The following is a 22,895-nucleotide window of genomic DNA, read 5'->3' on the forward strand; positions in this document are numbered from 1 at the left end:
TTCATTCATATACCCTGATACCATTTTTTGCAATGAAAGAAATCTTAATATCATATTTTGAAACCACTATATAAATTAGTATTGATATGAATACTCACATTGTAAAAGATTTGGAGTATAAATGACACTATGCATTCGTTGAATTTTAATACTCCTACAGCTCTTAGAGCCATGTCTATTTGTAGGTCACTTCTTTCCTTTTGTCCCAGAAGAAAACAAAAATTATATAAAGAGCTTTCATAGCATTGGTATGAAATCTTTATGCTTGTCCTTCCAGGTCCTGAAGGGATTTCCAGAATGCTTACAAGCTGACATTTGCCTGCACCTCAACCAAAATTTGCTTCAGAATTGCAAAGCTTTCCGGGGGGCCAGTAAAGGCTGTCTTCGAGCTTTGGCTATGAAATTTAAGACAACACATGCACCTCCTGGAGACACTTTAGTGCACTGTGGAGACGTTCTCACTGCTCTTTATTTTGTGTCAAGAGGCTCCATTGAAATCCTTAAGAGCGACATTGTTGTAGCCATTCTTGGTAAGTACGTTATTACAAGACATTAAAAGAGTCAGATTTTCAAAACAAATATTTCTTGTTCCTGGGGCAGGAAATTTGTAAATATTTACTATTTTTTTAAATCAAGTAAAGAAATAATTTAAGAAGTCTACATTACTGCAATAATTCATGTGCACCAAAGAGCCCATGTCTTTGGATTTCTAAAGATTTATCTTTAGTCAGGTTAATCCCTAGGTAAAAGGTAAGCTGCAAGTTGAGGCAAGCAGATATCTAATTACTCCAATTCTGATTATGCTGCAATATCAAAAGTCAAGGCCACCCTGTTTTTGAAGAGTGATGAAGTTATTGAGACATGTAGACTCCTCTATTTGCAACTGGACCTATCTACTCTGGGCATTCAAAATGTCTTCTAGAGATTTTCAGAAATATCTATTTCTGCCCACTAGGCATAAAGGAAAATAAGAGAATAATAGATTCATTTGATCTAGAAGTAATGACACCAGTGTTTCCCCTGCATTTCTTATTAACACATTCTTGTTTGTATAGCATGATTAGTTTCTTGTTTTCTTTCTTAAGAAAGTTGGCTCAAGACAATGCTCAGTGCAGCTGGGAGCTCACCTGCAGCTGATGATAGCTCTTATGTGAAACCAGTAAGACTTCATTAGCTATAGCAATATGAAAAGTAAAATAACTAAAAGCTTATATAAAATGACTACATATTTGTTTCTTCAATTTTATATTAGATAATAAGAATGCAAAGAATAATTGAGTAGATGAGTAAGGATTTTGCTGTACAGAAGCATATACCAGCTGTAATATCATTCATATGTTGTCTTTCTGTTAATTGTCCACTGTAGGAACTTACAGTCAGAAAAGTAGATGAAGCAAGATGTAGACTGGGGGCAGTATGCTGCTATTAACCCACTTTTGACTGATTATTCTGTTTATACTTTGCAGGGTGAATATGTGAGCAGAACAAAGGTGTGCCTAAAGCAATCCTTCCCTAGGTTTAGATAGTGTTACCAAGATAATTTATCATCTCATGCTGTTGCAGCTCATCAGCTGGGCCAGCTTTAGGCACAAGCAAGATAGGGAGCATGCAAGTATAACACTGTCAGATTTTTACTTAATTGAGTAAGAGTCTTGCCCTGATTATGAGCAGTGTGCTCCATCAAGGAATTAATCTCTCACATCAAAAATGTACATTTTTGTACTATTTCTATTGCATTGCAATCAAGACAAACTGACAATTTTATGGATTCATCAACTTCTTCCTGGGCCAAAGATTCAGTCTGGACAGGTTTTTCATGTTCTGCATATCAGATCTCTGTGCTCTCACACTGTAGCAGAAACCCAGGTATTTGCAGGGCCATGCCACTTTATCTCTTCCCACCTATAGCTGTCCACACCAGGGACTGCACTTGGAGCCTCACTCTCCCAGGGAATGTTAGGTCAGGCAGGTGTGCACAGCTGCATCCATATGAAGCTGAGCCCACATCTGTTGCATGATCCATGAGGTAGGAATCTGCCTATAGCTGGCTCCAGTGATTGAGTCAGTGGTATTTCGAAGAATCTACAGAAAAAGAATAGATCATATAAATAAGGAAAATTACTCTGCATTGCAATCATTCAGAAACCTAACAAAGTTTATCAATAATTAGCCAAATATTTTTAGTTAATTCCTCTTTCTAAAAAACCTACACACAGAAATGGACATAAAAACCACTCATTCCTTTTTGCTCTGGACAACAGAGTAGTCCAACAGAGGTAGCATGGATAAAATTTTCACCTTTAACAAGTATTGCAGCATCATCAAAAAAGTAAATGTGTTCTGAGAAATGTTGGGTTTCTCCCCAGTTTTCCTCAAATCGTCAGCATTGTCTGATGTGAATGAGTTAAGTTTCTTTAGTACTGATCTGACAACAGTAATTCTGCACAAAATACCTAGAAAACACAATATCTGAAATCTACTGTCTTTCAGCTTTGCAGACAAGATGTAAAAATACTATAAAATAACCATGTCAATGCTCTCATTGCAGAGAAGGTTTCATATGCCTTGAATAGGGACCTCTGAATTCATAAACATTTGGTGCAGAAGGACCTTGTTTTGTTGCTGATTCCTTTTATATTTCATATTTTTTACTATCTGTTATATCTAATGAACTGAGTTTTATGAAATAAAATCAATAGGTTTTGCTCTGAAGATATGAAGAGATGAAAAGGATGACTTTTGCTGGAAGTTTATTTCTATAGTTAATCACCTTTATTGTTAAAAATGTGTGCTTTATTTCCAGTATAAAATTATCTTTCTCCAATTTCTTTCCATTGGTTCTTCCTATGCTTTCCTTCTCATATTCTAGAGACATTGAATACCAAGTAATTTTTCCTCGCTAAAGAATATATGCAATATAATCAAGTTGCCTCGTAATCTTCCCATGTTCAAGATCCTTCCAGCCCTTAAATTACCTTTTGCATTTTTTAGCTCAGTTTTCAACTTCCTTTTTAGAAAATAGAAAAACTAGAACTACTCTAATTAACCTAATGTGAAAAGTACAAATGTTTAACAGAGAAAAAATATCACCACTGTATTCTTTTTTGCCAGTCTCTGTCCCTTGCTATGATAACTACTATTTTCCACAAGTGTTTTCTTAGTTACTCCCCAACCCCACTTTGCAGGTAACCCTAAAACCCTTAGTCTAGAGCATACTTTCACTGGTTTATGGCTGCAGTTGTTCTGCATTGATGAAGTTTAGGTGCAGTTTGGCAAAAATGAGCAATTAAATAGAGATGACAATCTTAATAAACACCAATAGCAAATGTGTCATCATTGTCAACAAGAATTGTAATGGTATCAAAACAGAGGCAGATGTGTTTAAAGAGCTTGTTCAAAAAAACTCCTGCATCTTAGAAACTTTGCATTGCCTACAAAAAATATATAAATGAAGTAATTTTCTACTAATAATATATTTAAAGTACAATCAGCTCCTTCATGTAGTTCTTAACAAAATTATATTAAAAGCCAGACAAGTCCTGGACTGGACTAGACAATAGAAATTGCATCTTTGCCATCATAATACGGTTGAAATTACAAAATAATGCTTTTAGAAGAAAGGCCAGAGGAACCTGGTCAAGTCATGTTGTTTTGATAAAACTGAAGAAAAATTGTGATGAAACTTCCACTTAGTCCAGTTATATGCTGATGTATTTTCATTGATCTTAATAATTTCGCTTTTAATACTTAATAATACTGCTTTTTCTTTATATATATGCAATGAGAATCTGACTGTATCACTTCATGTAAAACCAAGTATTCTGTGCCTCTATCATAAAGAAATGCACCATTAAATTTAATGGCTTATCCATGTTTAAAATAATAATCCCTGTTCAATTTTTTTTCTGCAGGGAAAAATGATATTTTTGGAGAGATGGTACATCTTTATGCAAAACCAGGAAAGTCAAATGCAGATGTGAGAGCTTTAACTTACTGTGACTTACATAAAATTCAGAGAGAAGATCTACTAGAAGTTTTGGATATGTACCCTGAATTTTCTGATCTCTTCCTCACCAATCTGGAACTAACTTTTAATCTGAGAGATGAAACTGCAAAGGTACATATAATAAGTGGTTTTTCTTTCTTAATATTGGGCCAAATCTGTCCCACAGTAACAAAGCTTGAAAATAGCATTTGAAAAACTAAGGTTAACAAAATGAAAACCTAAAATCCTATATTAAAAAAAATATGCTCACCTGATTGCTTCTACTGAAGTCAGTTAAACTCAGCAGAAGTCAATGAAATTATTCAGATGATGTTAATCTAATAGGATTTGGTTCTATATTTAGATAGTATTAAGGCTTCACCCAGAGGGATTTTGCTAAAGCCATGGAAAATATGGTTTTATTAGATGACTACAGCCTAGGTCACCACAAGGGGAACTTTTGACACTAAATGTAATTTTACATCCATAAAATAAGGATAAATCAGATTATCCAGATTCCTTCTGTGTCTAGCAATAGAAAATATTTAATTGCCTTTCAAATAGGAATTGTTAATTCCCTTATCTTGGCATGCATTTTACCTCCTAGGGGACTAAAAATTTACAAGGGGCTTTTCAACTTTCACTCAGTCTTCAGATTTGCAGGCATTTCTTGGTCTCTTTTTCCCACTGTGACTGTTCTAAGTGTCCTCTTTTGCACAAATTATGTCTTTAGGAAAGTCAAAGTATTACCAGTGTTTCCTTATTTCAGACTGACAGGGTTAGTCTGACTTGGGGAAAAAAGTGGATGTTTGGCCAAAGGGGGAGGGGGGAAATTCTCTTGCCCAGCTTGTGCTGCTGAGGATAAAGGCTTCCCCAGAAGATTGCAGTACCCCAGCCCTGGCCACCAGGCAGGGACTGCACTGCCCACAGAAAGAAGGGTTTGCATTTCATTATTTCTAAGATAATGCTGCTTTGTGGCTTCCTTAAAGAAAAACAGAGGTTCAGTGAAAAGGAAATAACATAATTTGGCCTCAAAGACCTTCTAAGAAAAAAGGAGAAAATGAACACTAAGTTTTGGGCTGTAAATCATAGGGAAATCTTTGCTAATCAGGTGTGGATCTTTATTTTTAAAAAAAGTATTACAAATACGACTTCTAACAAGAAATGTCACTTCTTTTTATTATTACCTTTTTTTAACAAAATACCATTCTGAAAATAAAAGACCAATTATATTCTTTTTTTCAATCATGCCTTTGTACGTATTGAAAAGGTCATAATTATTAATTACATGTAAAATACAATACAATGAGCATACAGTCTAGTGATAAATTTAAGTTAAAACTGAATGTCCATATATTTGAAAAATTTCTTGAGGATAATTTCACATTAATGATTTAAGTCTGAGCAATTATTTCTTGCAATTACATTGTCATCAATGTTTTATCATTATTTTTTCCTTAGTTCAGAGACAAAGAAGGCAAGAGAGGCTCAGCCATGCTTCTGAGCTTGCAAAATCACAGTTTTTCTCTAGCAATTCCACGTACTTTCTACTGTCTATTGCAATCCAGAAAATCATCCCCCAGAAGAAGAATTGAGCACATTCTCATTTTCAAAACATCACTCAGATCTAAATATTTTTTCAGGATAATAGGTCCTTCTGCCTCAACTTCTGCTCCTACCCTCCTCTTGGTATAAAAATATATTTTTCTTCCTGCAGTTATTCTACCAGTGGGCTACCACTGAAGCACATTAATTGCCGGGTTTACAATGGAGGGAATAGAGAAAAATATAAACATCTTCCAGCTCCTCTCTGCCCTTCTCCCACATGCAAATCTGCTTACTTGAGTAGTATAGGAAACCTCACTAGCACAGGGAAGGGAAGTAGGTTGAAGCCAATGCCATGGGTATGTACACAAAGAGCAAAACCGGTGTTATATTTGCTAATTTGTAAATTTCTTAAAGTAGAAAAAATCAGAGTTAAAAGCATATTTTACCTACTGGGGAAAAAAGCATTGCAATCTTCTTAAGATAGATAGAAAAAAACAACATTGTGTTCTAGTACAGAAATAAGTATCTGAATTATCTAAATCTGATAAAGAGGAAGGGAGGGTCTAGAAAGATAAAATAATAGGTAAAGTGCCAGATGCTTGTCAGGCTTATATTTATTGTAAAATATAACCTTTATAATTATTACCATCAGTTAAATATAAATATAATTGCAATCAATTACCACTTCTGGAAATAGTATACATTCTGTTAGAGGTTATTTAATTATTTTCATTAATTTCTCTAAGGTTACATAAACCATATCTGTGCAAGTTCAGAGAAGCTGATAACATATGAGCACATGTATTTCCATGTAAACTTATTATGAGGATAATTTTATTTCACCATTAGGTGATGACAGTGTTGGTTTTGCTCAATTTGCATAACTTTTTTAATGTTAGCCTTGGGCAATTCCATTCATTAGGTGGTGATGGAGAGGCTGATGTAGACTGACTTTAATATTGCCTTTTTTAAAGCTTGAACATGATTAACAGTCAATCACCTATTGCAAATCTGCCTTCTTTGGATGGAACTAATCTGTCATTTTGTTTCATATTTCATTAATCAAGTCTGACCTCGTAATAAGATCACAAACTACCAATGATACGGATGGAGATAACTGCAAACTACGAAGACGGAAATTGTCCTTCCAAAGTGAAATAGAGAAAGGTAATTAACTTCATTCCTTACACTGGACAGCAGTGCCTCATTATTCATTGGTATTTCATTTGGCCATGCTGGGTACATTAGGGCCCCATGTCTGCTGTTAGTGGAGCAGCCCCTGAGAATCCAGCTGGGCAGCAAAACCACTCTGTGCATTAACCCCTATACATTTCTGTGTAACTGGAAAATATATGTTTCACCCTTCCATGACTCCACATCTATCTGTGAACAGCTGTTCTGACATTAAGCTGCCTTATTGCTTTTGAGACATGCATATATATATGTATATTATCTCTTAATATCTATTTTCTGAGACACTATGTTTTAAATTGTGTGGACAATTTAGTCTGTGGATTATTTTATGTCCTCAGCAAAGTGCTGTGTTGAACTTGATGCTAGGTAGTGTTTCTCCCTAGAATTTAAATATTTTAAAAATTTAAATATTTCAGGACACTGTAGATTCACCATAGTCTGATTTTGATCCATATGGTATTGTGTAAAACGTTGTTCTAGCAAAACTTTAGGTAATATTTTTATGTGCTTTCGATCACATTAGTGGCTTTTAGGAGTAAACTTAATGAAGGAAAATTCAGTGAAACATTAAACTTTTTCACCAGTATTCAGTACTGCTAAATACCAGGGATTGTAGACAGTAGCTCTGGTCAAACAGTAACAGTCATGAAGACAGACAAGGTAATACTCATAGGATTTTCATGTTTATGTAGGAAAAACACAATTCCTTGAATACCATTACACTTTTATAGTTGAATGGTTTGTCTGACAAATTGCTGCTTCTGTTTTGCCTGTCTTTCACACTCCACAGTTAAACCTTAGTCCTAAATACAGCATAATACCAATTCATAGAGTAGCAGAGTAGCTGATAATAAATGGGAACAGTTTAAATATCCACAGCAGGTATAATGCTCGATGAAGAGACTTTCATCCAGAGTGTGGCTATTCAGAACAATGACATTCCTCTTCGATCAAAGAAGCATCTTTAGGGCAGGAAGCCAAGACTGACAACAAATCTGTCAGGAAAATGTCCCCATGAAATATTCAATCTGCTCTTCACAAAGAATCTGTTGACAGAGATACTTTGCCTGACTAACCTTCACATTTCTTATGAGAAAACATATGCTGCTACCTAGACAAGATGGAAGTGATCTTTTATGTTGTGCCTGATGTAGAATTACAAATAGGGTACTCAGGTGTCAGTGAGGTTCCAAGACCCCTAGGCTTTTATGGTTCTTGCCCAGTCAATTACACTGAACATCCTCTTGAAACATTTATTTGCATTACTTTTGAAAGAATATAATTTCCCCAGTTTTGTCTCTGAAAAAAATACTTGCACCATTGGGGAAGAAGAGGCAAGACAGGCAAGCTCCTTAGTCCTGGCAATGATTGTACAGCACCTGGTAATATCTGGGTTAGTCAGAAGTCAGCTGCGTTGGAAGTCCATCTGAGGAGAAGATAAAACAAGCAGGAATCCTTTGCCAAGTACTGAGTACACTTGTGGCCCAGTAGCTTACTGCCCCTCTCTGGTCTCTTTTCAGATTCTCTCCATGTTCCCATGGCCACAGCAGACACCTCATAGTCATAGATCTTCAGTGTTACTTTTCTGTGGCACTTCCCACATCCTCTGAGATTGTAGAGTACTAAAGTAAAATAAAGTAAAGTTTGTAGAGTAACATTCTATTGATTTCAACTCTTTATATGTAGGAGGGAGTGGCATCTTATTTTGATCCAGCATAGTCAATCTATAATAATAAATATTTGGGGATGATCCTGCAGAGTTTTTCAGAAAAGACAGAGTTTCTGAACAAACAGCTGGAAAATACACTTCTGGCCACAGTATGCCAAAAGATAAAAAATATGCATTGTATGAAAATCATATTTTTATTTCAGAACTACAGTTTGAACATGATAGAGACTCCCAGAATATTTTGATATTTTATTTTGCAATTATTAGAGGCATGCTTATTAAGTGCTCCTCTTGGTGGCATTCTTTGCCTTCATCTGTTGACCTACTAGCATATTATGCAGCTTGAAATTGTATTTTTTTCCATCTTTAGTGTGATCATCATGTTTTCTCTGTTCTGGAGTGCTAAAAATGGGATTGTGTTATCTCAGCCGTTAGTTTGTGCTAGCCTGATTTGGACCTTGTTGCCATGGAAACTCTTCCTTTACGAGTTTTATCAGGGGTTAAACAAAATCAACACAGCTCTCTTTTATGCATCTGCAGTTAGTACCCCTTGTTCTCCAATTCCACACAAGACCTTCTCACTCCACATATTCCACTATTTCTATCCTTTGTCAATAAAAACTGATCTTAACTAGTAAGGCTAATAAAGGCTCTGTCATCATGTGATTTTAGAGGCTACAAGAGTATTTGAGGGACCAGCTTGTTCTCTGGCTTCTAGAATTGGTTGCAGTGTTAGAAGAGGTTCCCTGCAAAAATTAATGTACATGCTACGTAGCAGCTTACACTTGCTCCCACCCTAAAGAAATTCACTGCATGTCTTTCAGAATAATGGGTGGTACTTCTTGCACAGGTGCAGGTGAAGACTTAGCCAGTTGCCATAGATGCTTGACAGTCAGCCAAGAAACTCTCTGAGACTGCTTAAAATTAGCAGCATTCCTGCCTGGCAGTTCCAAACAAAGCTCTCAGCTGGGTTGGCAAGTTAGCCTCCTGCTGAAAACTTTGCAACAATGAGCTGTTCCATCTATACTCAATTGTCATTTTTAGCAGTGCAAAATACAATTCTTTCTTGCCCATTTCTCATTTACTTCTAGCAGTTCTGTGTGAGACAGCTACTTTCAAGGGAAATACATTCAGGCAAGAACTTTCTTTTGCTCTGCTAGTTCTGAGTGCAGTTTTATTATCCCATGCTAAATAGGGCATTTCTAGAGTTGTTTACATCAATATAAAATCCAGTATATGGGTGAAAAATATATAGTGTAAGGAGACTCACATAAAACCTGAAAACTTGGGGCTTTGGAAAGACTGTTCTGAAGTTCAGGCATTATCACTTAGGCTAACAACTTTTGAAACTTTTTCTTAATGTTGGATCTAAAATCTTAACCTTCTTGGGACAGTTCTAATGACAGCTGACTCAAGAAATTTATAACAAGAAAATTTTAATTGCATGGATGTGATTTTAAGTGGTCACTAAGCAAAGTTCTCATGATTCTTGTTACCCTGGGGCTTGCACTTGCCCACATTGACACAGACTGTAACAATCAAGTGGGATATAAAATACATTTTGCTTCATTCTTAAAATATTATTAACTAGTAAACTCATATATTGCTTAATTTTCATTTGAAGAGTTATGTTTCCTGATCAGACTTTTCAAAAAGTGTCTACTGACCTAATTCTCAAAGTAAGCACAAAAGCCAGAATTCTAATAAACTTCTAACTGAATCTTGATTAATGTAACTACATTAAGTGTGCATTGATTTTAGGTGTTTTCAAGCTAAGAAGCCAAGCCATATTAACACAGCTTTATTGCACAATGTGTCTAGAGGCCATGGCTCTTGATTTAGATATAGAAGACATGGAAATGTTTCAGGAACTGATTCTCCTGCCTGAAGCTTTGAAGTGGAGGACTAAGAGAATGGGGAAACACCCCCTACCCTGTTCTTTCCAATTCTTGTCCTGTGTCCCAGCTTACTTATCTAAATGCTTACTTTATTAATAGATGCTCAGCCAAGCACTGTACCATGTCCCCAGAAGGAAAGTCAGGTAAGAATGTGGAGAAAAACTGAAGCGCTTACTTAACTGTGTTAAACTGTTAGTAATTTGCTGATGAAGTTGGCTCGGGCTTAATTAGAAAAGAGTTTCTAATATTCCACTGGAGTGTTAGGTCATTAAACAGCTAGGAAACAATGTGTTGGCAGGCAGCATATGGCTAGAAACAAGACCTCATGTCCCCAGAATCTTACCTTAATCGTGAAACTCCTAGCAAAAAAAGTACCTGGTCATCAGAGAGATCACCAGTGTAGTGTTCCATCTGCTCCTATTAGTGTTACTGCTGTTACCACAGTGCCTAGCAGCCACCTCAGGGAGCTTCCACAGAAGAGTCTTGTTTCCAGGAGTTACTCCCAATGAGGCTGTTTCCAAAGGCCAAATCTGATCAAAATGTTGTATGTATGTATACACATATCCATAGCTATCCTTTGAAAAAAAAAAAAATAGTAATAATAGTACAATGGTGAAAGCTGAATTCCTTGTAAAAGAGAAGAGAATTCTAAATTTGATAAGAGAACTGTTTTGATCTATGCCCTGAATCCATTCTGAGGTGAATTGCTATAATTCTTCGTTTGTGATTCTTTTTATGTATAGCATTATATCCTGAAATATAAACTAATAATTTTCTTTCCATCATTATCTGTTTAGCATTAAAGTTGACACAAAATCAGACAAAACAAAGAAAATGAGATGGAGGGTTGTCACGCCATCCCTAACATGTCATTGTATTGAAAATGGCACAAAAGAATAAATGAAGGACTTCATATTTCCTTGACCTTTGAAATTCTTGGCTTTTTATACGTCTCAAATTCAGTTATTCAAAAACTAGCTCTTTTCATAAGCCCTTTTAAAAAGGGGGACATGGATCCTCATGGAAAAGTCCATAAGGACCTTCAGTCCATCATGATGGGGGGAGATTTCAGTATCTTCTGCTGTTACCTGTTTCCAAAATCACCCAAACTTTCATAGCCCAAGGATGAAACACAGCAAAGGACACATTAACTTACCAAACTCTCACAAGAAGCACTGATACAGAACAGTAATTCAAACTCTACAGTGCAGTTCATTTCCTTCACCATCACTATTGAAACTACTGGAACCTTTCAGCCAAATTGCCAGAAATTCTGTAACAATGGAATCTCATTAGTTTATATCTATATTTATATCTAGCTTTATCTATCCTGTCTACCCATAGTAGACTTAGGATCTCCAAAATTATGAATGAAATTGGAATTAAACAAATCTTCCATCACTAAAAACAATCACAGAAAAAAACTTTAAGCCTTTTTACTACTGAAAGAGAAAATGGTTTAGCTTTCCCAAAATGCTTCCAGCAGCCTACTTTTTTTAGGATTATGGATCTTCCTGCACAGTTAGTGGATGGACAACATTTTTCCTTGGGGTTAGTCAAATACCACACACATATCTGACAGTACATTTTTAAGTAAGGGGTCATAAAGATAGGTGGGACATTTAAAGAGAACTATAATGAGTAGAAGTGAGGAAGAAGGAGGAGAAGAAGCATGTGCTGAAGAATGCAAGAACTTCCTCAGCTCAGGCTTCAGGAGCCACTGTCTTTGGCCTTGTTTCAGATTTTGAGGTCTGACAAGTCTACAGACATGTAATTGAAGGTGCTGAAGCACGACATCTAGATACACAAATTCAAGTGTCTGGTGGAACTTCAGACAAATTCTTTCTACCTGTTTAAGAAATGTCTCAGGAAATGCATGTGCACCTTTAAGACCTTTTGTTTCTGCCATGTGAAAATTATCAAGCTTTGATATAACTGCCTGTGTTTCAAAAGATATTTTTTAAGGAAAAAAAAAAACCTTTGATAGAAACTATGTATTCTGAGTTGTTCTTTATTTCACTTCAATTCTGCTGGATATCATGCTGTACAAGGGCATAACTATAATATGATGTTCACAGGAGAAATTGTAGTCTTGTAGCCATGACGTATTCTAATCTTATCATAAAAATCTTGTGCCCTTAATAAATTACATTTTTAATAAATATGTGATGGCTTCAGGGTTCATTACTTTGCTTTCTTAAATTTCTAAACTGTATAATCCTCAAATATGGTCCTCAAATTTGAAGAAATATCTGTATCATTGAATTGGTACTGTGTGCCTTACCTCTAGCTCTGACTATAACTAAAAAGATGCAAGCATACCTTTCCACTTTTAAAAGCGAATTGCAGTGCAACTATCCATCAGAATACTATGTGATTATTTAGATTACCAAAAGAAAATAAAGTGTGTGTAAAAGACAGCCTTTATGTTAATTGTCTCATTGTACTAAGTATTATTGCTATATTAGATGTAATATACAAATGGTTTTCCTTTAAGTCGGAGACCCTTACTGTCCAAAGTGCACTGTAGATTTTAACAGTTCCGTTTGTTTTCAGAGCTTTATGGCCAATGACTTCTCCATACCAATTTCTATTTTTCCAGATAAGATAATTTGAAAAATATTTAGATCTGAGTTGCTCAGGTTATCCAACATATTGTGCAAAGCTTTCAAACTATTTATCTTTTTTCTTGTGCACTGTATCTGTGATTTTTCCATACAGTTTTCATGCATTAAGACCCATCCAAAAAGTAGGTAATTAGACGTTTTGTAAACTTGAAAGTGTTATAATCACCAACGATGCTTCACCAAGAAGCAAGAAAAACCTCTAGAGATACCAGTTTATGCTTTCTTATCACTTGGAGTTATCACTTATAAGACTTTATGGTTTTACTTTCCTTAATTATTTTTTCTTTTTTTCCCCTACTATTTTGTCCTCAGGGATGCATTGGTCATATGTAGATGTTGGAGCAAGCTATACTTTTCAGCAGGCACTCAAAAATGTTTATGAAGGCAACAGTTCTCAGTTTACCTTATCACCAGTCATGACCTAAGATGATCAGGACAAATTGAACAGATAAATTTCTGTTCAACTGAAAAGAGGTAGAATGCTTTGTTCAAGTTGTTAGTCTTCTAGAATGGACTTTCAGATGACCTCTCCTGGAACATGTTCCTTGTCAAAACATGAGATAAGACTGGCTTTGACAGACATCCAGCTGTCACGACATGTCAGAATTCAAAGGCCGAGTTGATTCTGAGACAAGAGATCAAGCACTAAAATTCAAGGTTCATTCTTAGGTTTGCTTAAGTGGACTCAGGGTAAGTTATAATACTTCCTGAAACATCAGAAATATCAGGGTTAAATATCTCTACAGACAAGAAAAAAGTTAGTTTTCAGACAAATTTCCTGGTAGCAAAGGTGGATACATTTCAAATGCTGCATACAAAATCAAGTCTCTTGTCATACATTTGTAAAGATTATGGGGATCATGTCCTTCTCTCAGTGGAAAATAAATCCATGAAAGTTCCTTATACTGCTTACCATAAGACTGTTTACAAAGGAATAAAAATTATTTAGCTTCGTTCTTTTAGTCTTAGATAAAGGAACAATATGGCAAAAAAGTTCACTGTAGCAATACTTATCTATTGAATGACCAGACAGTGGGTTGCTGTTCATTTTCCTGTGTACAAGCAGTCACCCTCCTCCTTTTTGATACTCTTCCTTTAGCCATTCAGAAGGAGCCCAGCTATATCTAGCAATTTACTCCATATCAGTCACATTCAACTAAGCATGAGAAAACAGCAAGAAAAAAAAATTGGGGGGCATTTTAATTAGCAGTTCAATGATCCTAAACTCACTGATTGGCATTCTATAGAGTAGTTTAGACTGTGTACAGCTTTAGTAGACTTCTCTGTAGTCATGTATTGGTCCTGCTCCACACTATCAGTACTTTTTGATATTAGATAAATATTATGTATCTCTTATGATCTTCTTGCACCACTAAGTGAAAAGCAGAGATTTCAGGAATTAGGATTACCACTTTCCCTGACTGGTTGTGCCTTGTTCCCTATTTATATTATGGAAAACACAGGCATGGTTTGAACACCAGTGTTCAAATTATTCATCAACAGCTTTTGATGTTTTGACATTTTGAAATTTTAACCCTGTTTGTGCTATTGTATTTAATGTACTGTGTGAAATTCTTGGTCACTGACTTTTCATTCAAAATTTGCTTCCCATGGTGGGTACACAAGGCACTTTTTTCTCTCTGACAAGGTAACAGACATTTTAAAATTAAAGAACAGATATGATGGCTAGCAAATACTTTGTTCTTACACAGAAACACAGATGACCACCACAGGAATAGTTGTGAATATCACACAAGAAAGAGCTTGTATCAGTTGAACCAAAATACTTGCTGGGAACCTGAAGATCTCCATACCTTCTGAGCCATTAACCATCCTTCCATCCAAGTCACAGTGTGCATTTCCCCTTACCAAAGCATGCACCACAATATGGTGGGTTTATTCAAAGGAAAAGGAAAATGTCATTTCTGCTGAACAGATTTATAGTGGTGCAGACAATGTTAATGATGAGGATTGTCTGTATGATGGTTTGGAACATAAATTGCTGCCTGTGGCAGTGAGGAAGTCATTCACCTCATTTCCTGCACAAAATCGAATTCATCTCAGCATATGGTGGGATTTTTTTATTGGGTGGCTTAAAAGAGAGTAAAAATTTGCTTCCTTCTGAATCACTAGGATACATAGCTAGCTTGATTAATGATGATAAATCCCAGTTAATGAAATTACAGCAGTATTAAACAATGCTGTTACATAGGTAATATATTGCTGACACTTTCACCAATATTGTTTGCAGCAGACTGATATATTAAGAGAAAATAGCACTAGATCATGCAGACTGGCACTACTTGAGTAATGCAAAATTTCAATGCTGCAGACCATATCACACAAAAAAAACCCCAAACTTGTCTGACCTCTGGTAACCATCCCATGAAGTAGGATTTTAATGACAGTATTTCTGTGAGTCACTGTCACAGCTCTATGATCCAGACTTGTGACAATCACATTTCTTCCCTTCCTTTGCCCGTGCACGCATGAAAAGCAGGACACGAAACTTCTGATAACTGCTTGAAGATTTTCCAGATACCAAATGTCAGAGGACATTGCCTGTAAACTTGACAGGCACCCAAAACACATAACAGGCTAAAACAGTCCCATAAAGAGTGTAAATGATGTTTGTACATTTTGGTAAAGCAGGAAGTTATGAAAGTAATTATCTTCAGTAAAACATTTTCTAGCTCTTTCAGAATCAGAAGGTGAAATTTTTCATAATAGAAAAGGCAATAGAAAACACTAGAACTGGTGTGGGGGGAGGAGAGGAAGGTGAGTTTTAATGCTTACATTTGGAAGAAGAACAGAAAGGGATAAATAAGACTTTTAAAACACTTTTCTGTGTGACAGAAAGTGAATGTATCTGTACATACACAGATAGAAAAGGATAGAAAAGTCTTCTCTTCTGGAAAATCCATTCCAAACCAACTACTGTATTTCATTACAAAAGGAAAAAGAAATTGGAGAAATTCACATTCTAAAAAAAAGCCTTACCAGTCTATTATTTATAACTCACTTTCTGCTGAGCTGCACATGTACTGCTAAGGTGTTGAGCAGAGGTACAGAGCTTTCACCATTTTCAGGTCCTGAAGAGTCAATAAAATAGAGTAGTTTCTACTTAATTCATACCATAGGTGCAAAGTATCACAAGATTATCCTCCAGAGAGAAGAATCTTGAGTATTCAATAGGAGCCTTTTAATAGGAAAACAGCTTTTAACTCTCTGAGTATAGCCAGATGCCTAGAAGATAAACAATGGCAGTAAAGCCAAAGATATCTGTTTTGAAATAGATCAGCTGATAAACAAATCTTCCCTGATTTCAGTAGGCAGGAGCCTACATTCATCAGATCTCTGCCTTCCTTCTCATGACAGTGAGTTCATAATACTTGAACAGCATTTGGAATTTAATGTGTTCTGTTCTGATATAGGTGGAGACTGAATCAACTGAATTACCCTGGTTTAACAGCAGAGTAATTATTATCAGAATCTGGCTTCATGTTTCTAAATATTTTAATATTTTATGAATATAAGAGATAAGACAGTCTGCTATATTTCAGCTGCTAAACTATTTTTTTCACTGGGGTCTCAATGATCCCTTCTTAAAATTAGTCCACTGGTTGATTTGTATTCCACAGAGTGCTCATTACAGCTGCCATTAGTGCACAAAATCCCATGAACATATAAAATTACCCTAAAAATTGGTAATTTCAACCTTTCATTAGAAGGTTGAAGTCAGTCAAACACTAAGTAATTAAGACAATTTACTGTAGCGTGACTATGTTTTCAATATGCTCCCACAGGAAATACCATAGGAGATATTTATAATAAAATTTTCTTAAGAAGCTTTCTTTTGCTTTGTACTGTTTTGGAGATGGAATTGCAGAGATCGTGGCACTTGAGTCTGAGCATCCCCCAAGAGCTTTACACTGCCAGTCCATTTGCAGCTGTTTTGACAATTTTGCAGCAATTGAGCATCACCAGTATCACTTAGAGCCAGTAGTCCTGTTTAACAAAAGCCCAGTAAAGTCACCTCAGTTTGGGGTTGTGTTAATTGCCCTTGGAGACTCTAGAGGGTACAGGTACAGGAAGCCTGCTTTGCTGTTGGGTTTATTTTACTTTGTTATTTGGTTTATTTTCTTCACTATTACGTGCCCTCACTGCTCACAGATTTCTGGACCCTTGAAGGGTGCTCTTTAAATATATTGCATTATTTTTATGTGCAGACAAAGACAATTAGATGAAGCCACAGTTTCATTTCCTTATAGTGGCCAGAAAGTAGAGAAGAAACCTGGGGAATATACAGAATGTTGGATTAGCCCCTGCTGTAGGCTATAAAGACAACAGATATTCCAGAACTATGTTGATTAGTAATTAGCACAAAGCAGATGGGAAATCATGCTGTCTCCCCAGGAAGTTAATGCAAACTAGTTACAGTATTTATATGATGTTGAGACTACCCTGCTAAAATGTGTTTTAAATAAATAGCAAAACTGAAATTATCTTGACATTTCAGTTAAATATAGGTAAAACCAAATATTGAATTAGAAATTAGCTTCGAGTTTATGCTGAAAAGAGATCAAGACTTCTCTATATTAATAAATAATCATTCTAGGGTTTAAATCCTATTTATTTTTACAATATGTTTTTAAAGACATCTAATTTAAATCTAGGCTTACTTGCTATTTCTTAAGAGAGCTAAATATGCTGGTACTCACTACAGACCTTGACTATGATTAATGAGAGATTCATTCTCAACTTGACTGGCACACTGCTACCATATACATCACAGAACCTTGTTTACTTTTGTTATCCAAAAGATTGGATGTTCAGATAATTGCAACTCTAAAGGCTAAGGAATTTGGGCTACTTTGCAAAGCTGTTTTGAGGTGATCCCATAAGACAGACTAGGAACTCCCTGCTTTTATTTCTGTCTACCATATCAATCCTGTAATAAATATGGAGAAATATGCTCTCTGGTTAGGAGGACACAGAAATTTTGGGGATGAGTGGTTGAACAAAACATGTGCCGCTTATGGGAGAAGAATAATCAACAAATATGCTTTAATGTGGGAATTACTTAAATGAGTATTTCAGATACCAAGTCTAACATGCATGACTGTTGGCCTGTCAAGACTGTAATAAGTTCCCAATAACAAGAGAAATTAGAAGACAGGATGAAATATTTCATATTTTGTGAACTTTGGAATATAAGGCTTCCCCAAATTTCATCCGCATCTAAAAAAAAAAAAAAAAAAAGAGTACACATGAGGGTTGTGTTGGATAAAGCTTTTGTTGTTTTGATACAAACAAGTTTTGCAAAACGAGTTATGGTTTATGGACTAAAAATACTTACTACATACATGCATACAAATGTCTTCCAGGACTTCAAAAGAAATATAAAACTACGCTAATAGAAGAATCAAAAAAAGGTTTTAAAGTATCTTTTTCCTAATAGGCAGTGAACTTCCTACCTGATATAAGAATCAGATCCATCCTCAAACCATAATAAACTAGAATAAACTTTCAAGAACTGCTTATTTTTGTATACAATCGTTTCTCTTTCACAGATTACTTCAAAGAGAATGATCAGAGTGATCCTGAACCCTCAGGAGACAGCACCAGATACTATCCATCTATTAAGAAACATTTTGAGGAGAAAAAAAGTGGGTCATCATCTTTTGTGTCCTCCATTGAAGATGAGCAAAAGCCCCTGTTCTCCGGGATAGCTGATTACCCATCTGTAACAGAGAAAACCACAGAGATGGACTTTGAAGAAATGGATCATGACACAGAAGAAATTCTTACTGACAAAAGAAGCAGTTCTTGCAAAGGTAATCCAATTATTCCTATTTAGTAAAGTTTGAGCAGACATCTTTCCAGTCTGATTAACAAAAATAGTTTTCTGAATGGTTCTCTTGATTCTTTACATAATATTTACTCCAAAAAGCTTACAAAAAAATCTTAGACCAAAAAAAATTCTTTTTCATGAGGATTAATATAGTTTAATTCAGTGGGAACTGGATTACAGTTCTGTGGGACTGGCTTGTAGAAACTTCAAAAGATCATTCTAGATTTTGCTACAAATCATCTTGTAACTGAACTATCTAAGTAGTTTAAACAGAATTGTCCACTGGTGTTGGGCTTCACTGAGTGCTCCTTGATGATATCTGCAGTGAAAGCAGTACAGTATCTCCCAAACAGTGTTTGATGTGCCAGGGTTGGATGACAGTAAAAAGTTATAGATAATGAGAGCTAGACTAGCTAAACCTAGTGATAGTTGCACATGCACTAAAAATATGTTTTCAGATAACTAATTTAATTTATTGCATTGATAAGGCACAACAAAAATTAAGTGAAAAAAATAATAATAGCTTGAAAAAATGCTATCCTGTTTTGTTGCACCCATTGGTTAAAGGAGTGCAATTATGCTACACAGAAAAAAATAATGACTTCCATAAGTAACACAGGAGAATAAAGATTTGAGCATTTGTGTATGACAAATGATCAGGAGCTATTAAGCAATCTCAGATACTTTTACATAGAGTTAAATCACATAATTAAAATTACATCTAATATACTAAAATATTAATTTTCTCAGTGATGTGAAAGGAAATTAATGAAAAACCCTATATTAATATACAATTTAAATATCACTGCAAGTTCATTTGTAATTCTTTCAGTCTGAAGGGAAGAATTACATATTTATTGTTTAATGCTGTTTTCCTCAAGGGTTTCCATTGAGACAATTTACCCATTTAACCATCATTCAATAAACTTTAAGCTTTTAGGTTATCATTTTAAATAAACCTAATGATTAATCAGACCACACAATGATTTTAACATCTCAGAGGTATGAATATGTGAATTCTGGTCTCTTCAAGTTAAGGCCCTATAAATCTGCACCACATAAACTTGTTGCATACATACATACATACAAACCTTTCCTTTCCCCTACTAATAGCCAAAAATGTGTCCTTGCAGCTATAGCAACATTTTCCAAGGCAACCTATTGCAGATTTTATCCGAGCTAAATTTAGTATATCTAAAGGTTACATATTTTGATTAAGACCACACTCTTTTCCCTACTTTGTAATTTAACACTTCTCGTAATGTTATGCAAGGTAATGAACTTCCTTGCAAAAAACAAAAGCATAAAACCTTCAAGGTCGATAAGATTAGCTTTTCCTGATATATGTTTTAAACTAAATTCTTACTTCTGCTATTAGAGATTAGTTATAACTTATCATAAGAGTAGTTACAAACATGACGAACTTCTGAAAAAAACTCAGCTTTTATGTATCCTCAAATATCATGGCACCTTATAAATCTTGGATACAAATGCACTTGTATAAAGCTGTTCCAATTCATTACCACTGTGACTGATACATATTTAATTATTTTTGTTTTGTTGTAAGCTTTGGTCATTACTTCGATGAATGGAAAGACAATTAATAATGTATTGTATAATTTGTCAGAAACAATATAAACATTTCTTTCAAAATCCTAGAATGCAACTTTTAACTTTTGAACATATGGCTCTTTTGTGAAGACCTGAGAATTTTTCTGTAATTGTTAATTCTATGTAAAAGAAAAATGCTGTTTTCACTTGGACATTATTTGGGCTAAAAGACTGATTCTTCAATTCTTCTGGTGAACCTAGTTATACACTCATTGACTTAGTTCTCAGTCTAAGATTCTTCAAGCCCTGGAAGACCAGAGTTGGTTATAAAGTTGTAGCTGCTGATTGGCTTTTCTGAGGTTACTATTGAATATGGAATACCCGAAAAGACACTTAGATGAATAAAACAGCATAATTTATAGAGTATCAACTTGTTTATGGTGTGTGAACTTATATTGTCATTTCAGTGCCAAATCATTTGCTTTGCCACAAATTAAGCATCTATTACAATAGTTTCCAAATAGATATCCTGGGACAAAAACCAGCTGTGATTTCCCTGCGATAATCCATGGCATTGAAAATCTGTGATTTTAATGAATGACTTATTGTGCAAAATAACAAACATCTTTTTTTTTACAAGATCCATGTTTTTAGAGGACCAATTGAAAAAAGCAGTAAAATGCTCTTGAAATTCACTACTTATAAGTCTACTGGATTCACAAAACCCGTTGCACCTAAACTCATAATTTGAAACTTTACCCCATAATTTTTCATAGTATGCTCCATTCAGTTTGCTGAGAGATTTCCAGCTTTTCCTTAGACACTGCAAATTGTGCCATGTCTGCCTCCTAAAACCAAATTACATGCTTCTGTGACACCCTTTATCTCTCTCTTTCTGGCTTAAGTTCCTGAGAAGCAAAACAGGTTTCTGTGTAGCCAAGATGAAATCTTCCTATTCCTTCTGCCCAGTATATAAAATCAGTTATAAGTCGTCACATGAAATTCAAACACTCTGTACAGCTCCAGGAAACCTTCTACCACCTGCTAACCAAAGATCAGATAATGCAATAACGACCTTTGTCTGATAAAAACAACAACAGGAAAAAAATGAAGAGAGAAGAAAGTCTCCCCTTACACTTGGAATCATGTAGTGAGAGCTCCCCTGCCTGGTTAAATCCACTTGAAATACTGAATCTGAGTGGGAACTTCTTTTTTTTTTTTTTCTCCTTTACTAAGGGAAACACTGCTCAAAGACATATTTGAAAAGGATTAGCTATTAGCATTTGGACAAGGCTCTTACATGTCACCTACACTGTGGGGTTTTTTTCTCTTCTCTTTGAAACATGGCTCTAGCTGCTATGGTTGCTTAGAAAAATTTCACAAGTGTGAAATGAATGTAACCTATGCTGAGTTAACAGCATGCAGTGCCAAGAGAAGTGTAAGGGGAAGCTCTGAGCAAATCATTCAGAGACTGATGTGGGATTCAAATCCGACTGCAGATGCTTTATAAGCAGTCAAGGATTTTGCCCAGCTGTATGCTGAAGGAACAGCCTGGGTGAAATAAGAACTTTAATATGTTCTATAACTTCATGTAGTTAAATAATTACAAATACAACACTAATGGGAATAGTATTGAGCAGATGTTAAAATTTAAACAGCCTTTATTTATCACATCAAAGAAGAATGACTAATATTGACCAATTTTGACTGTTTACATGATGGATTAACTCAAAGTAAACTAAGGCTATAGGGGGCAGGGTGAGCTGTAGAAAAAGCACTGTTCAACCTAAGTACGTCGCCTGTAGGCTCTGCAAAGGTCACAGCAAGATCTTCATTCTATACTTGATAAGTGCAACAAGTATCTTTTATTATAATTGATGTGTGTCCTTTCAACAGCTTGGTGAACAAGAGAAATGGCATAGCGCCAAGAATGCAAACTAATTAATAAAATGACAGATGGGTAAATTAAGTAATCTGAGAGAGGAAAGAGAAATAGCCCAAACCAGAAGTCCAACCCAAAGGAAAGGTTCCCTGAGCTCTGTTTGGTGGTCATGTGCAGTGCTCGGTCACACGGTCATGGAGATCCAAGAACAGGGAGGGTCAAGTGGGATGAAATTTGGGCACAGCAGGTATAGGGTGAAACCTGGAATAATAATATTTTTTTTACAAAGGGCTGGAGGTAAAGAAATAAATATAAATTACTCATATGGCAAATCTTTTTAGATACTTCATGTTTACCATGATGCTTCATTCAATATCAAAGTGATATCTGTCTGACCCAGAAATTCTGACTATTTCGTTCTTTTAGGAGTCTGAAATCATTAAACAAAATGAACAGGCACCTTTCACCCCACAGTACCCTAAGAGTTTCAGAGATGTGCTTTACACAGGGATATACGGATTGGGTGGGAGAGTAGTGATGCTAAAAGCTACATCAGTGAAAATCAATTTCTTTTATGAGGATAATAAGCAGTACCCTTTTGCAATTGAATGGCCCTTGTCTCAGAGAAAACATATTACACTTCACCAACCTAAGACAAGTAGTGTTACAGTAATGGGTGAGAAAGGC

At 35.5% G+C, this 22,895-nt stretch overlaps 1 protein-coding gene across 2 annotated transcripts in view; it reads left to right on the forward strand.

Moving 5' to 3' along the window:
- The window catches only part of KCNH7 (potassium voltage-gated channel subfamily H member 7), a 207,869-nt gene that overhangs the window by 178,523 nt on the left and 6,451 nt on the right, over nucleotides 1–22,895 (forward strand). The window contains exons 9-12 of one of the 2 annotated variants that reach the window (XM_088168138.1): nucleotides 276–530; nucleotides 3,912–4,117; nucleotides 6,601–6,700; nucleotides 18,495–18,758. In XM_088168138.1, coding sequence (XP_088024264.1) covers nucleotides 276–530; nucleotides 3,912–4,117; nucleotides 6,601–6,700; nucleotides 18,495–18,758 — 825 coding nt within the window. The remainder of the gene's footprint in view (nucleotides 1–275; nucleotides 531–3,911; nucleotides 4,118–6,600; nucleotides 6,701–18,494; nucleotides 18,759–22,895) is intronic. The other variant, XM_088168137.1, reaches the window with a different exon arrangement.

This window comes from Sturnus vulgaris, chromosome 7 (genome assembly GCF_052056855.1).
Source record: "Sturnus vulgaris isolate bStuVul1 chromosome 7, bStuVul1.hap1, whole genome shotgun sequence".
In the NCBI taxonomy this organism is placed as follows: domain Eukaryota; kingdom Metazoa; phylum Chordata; class Aves; order Passeriformes; family Sturnidae; genus Sturnus; species Sturnus vulgaris.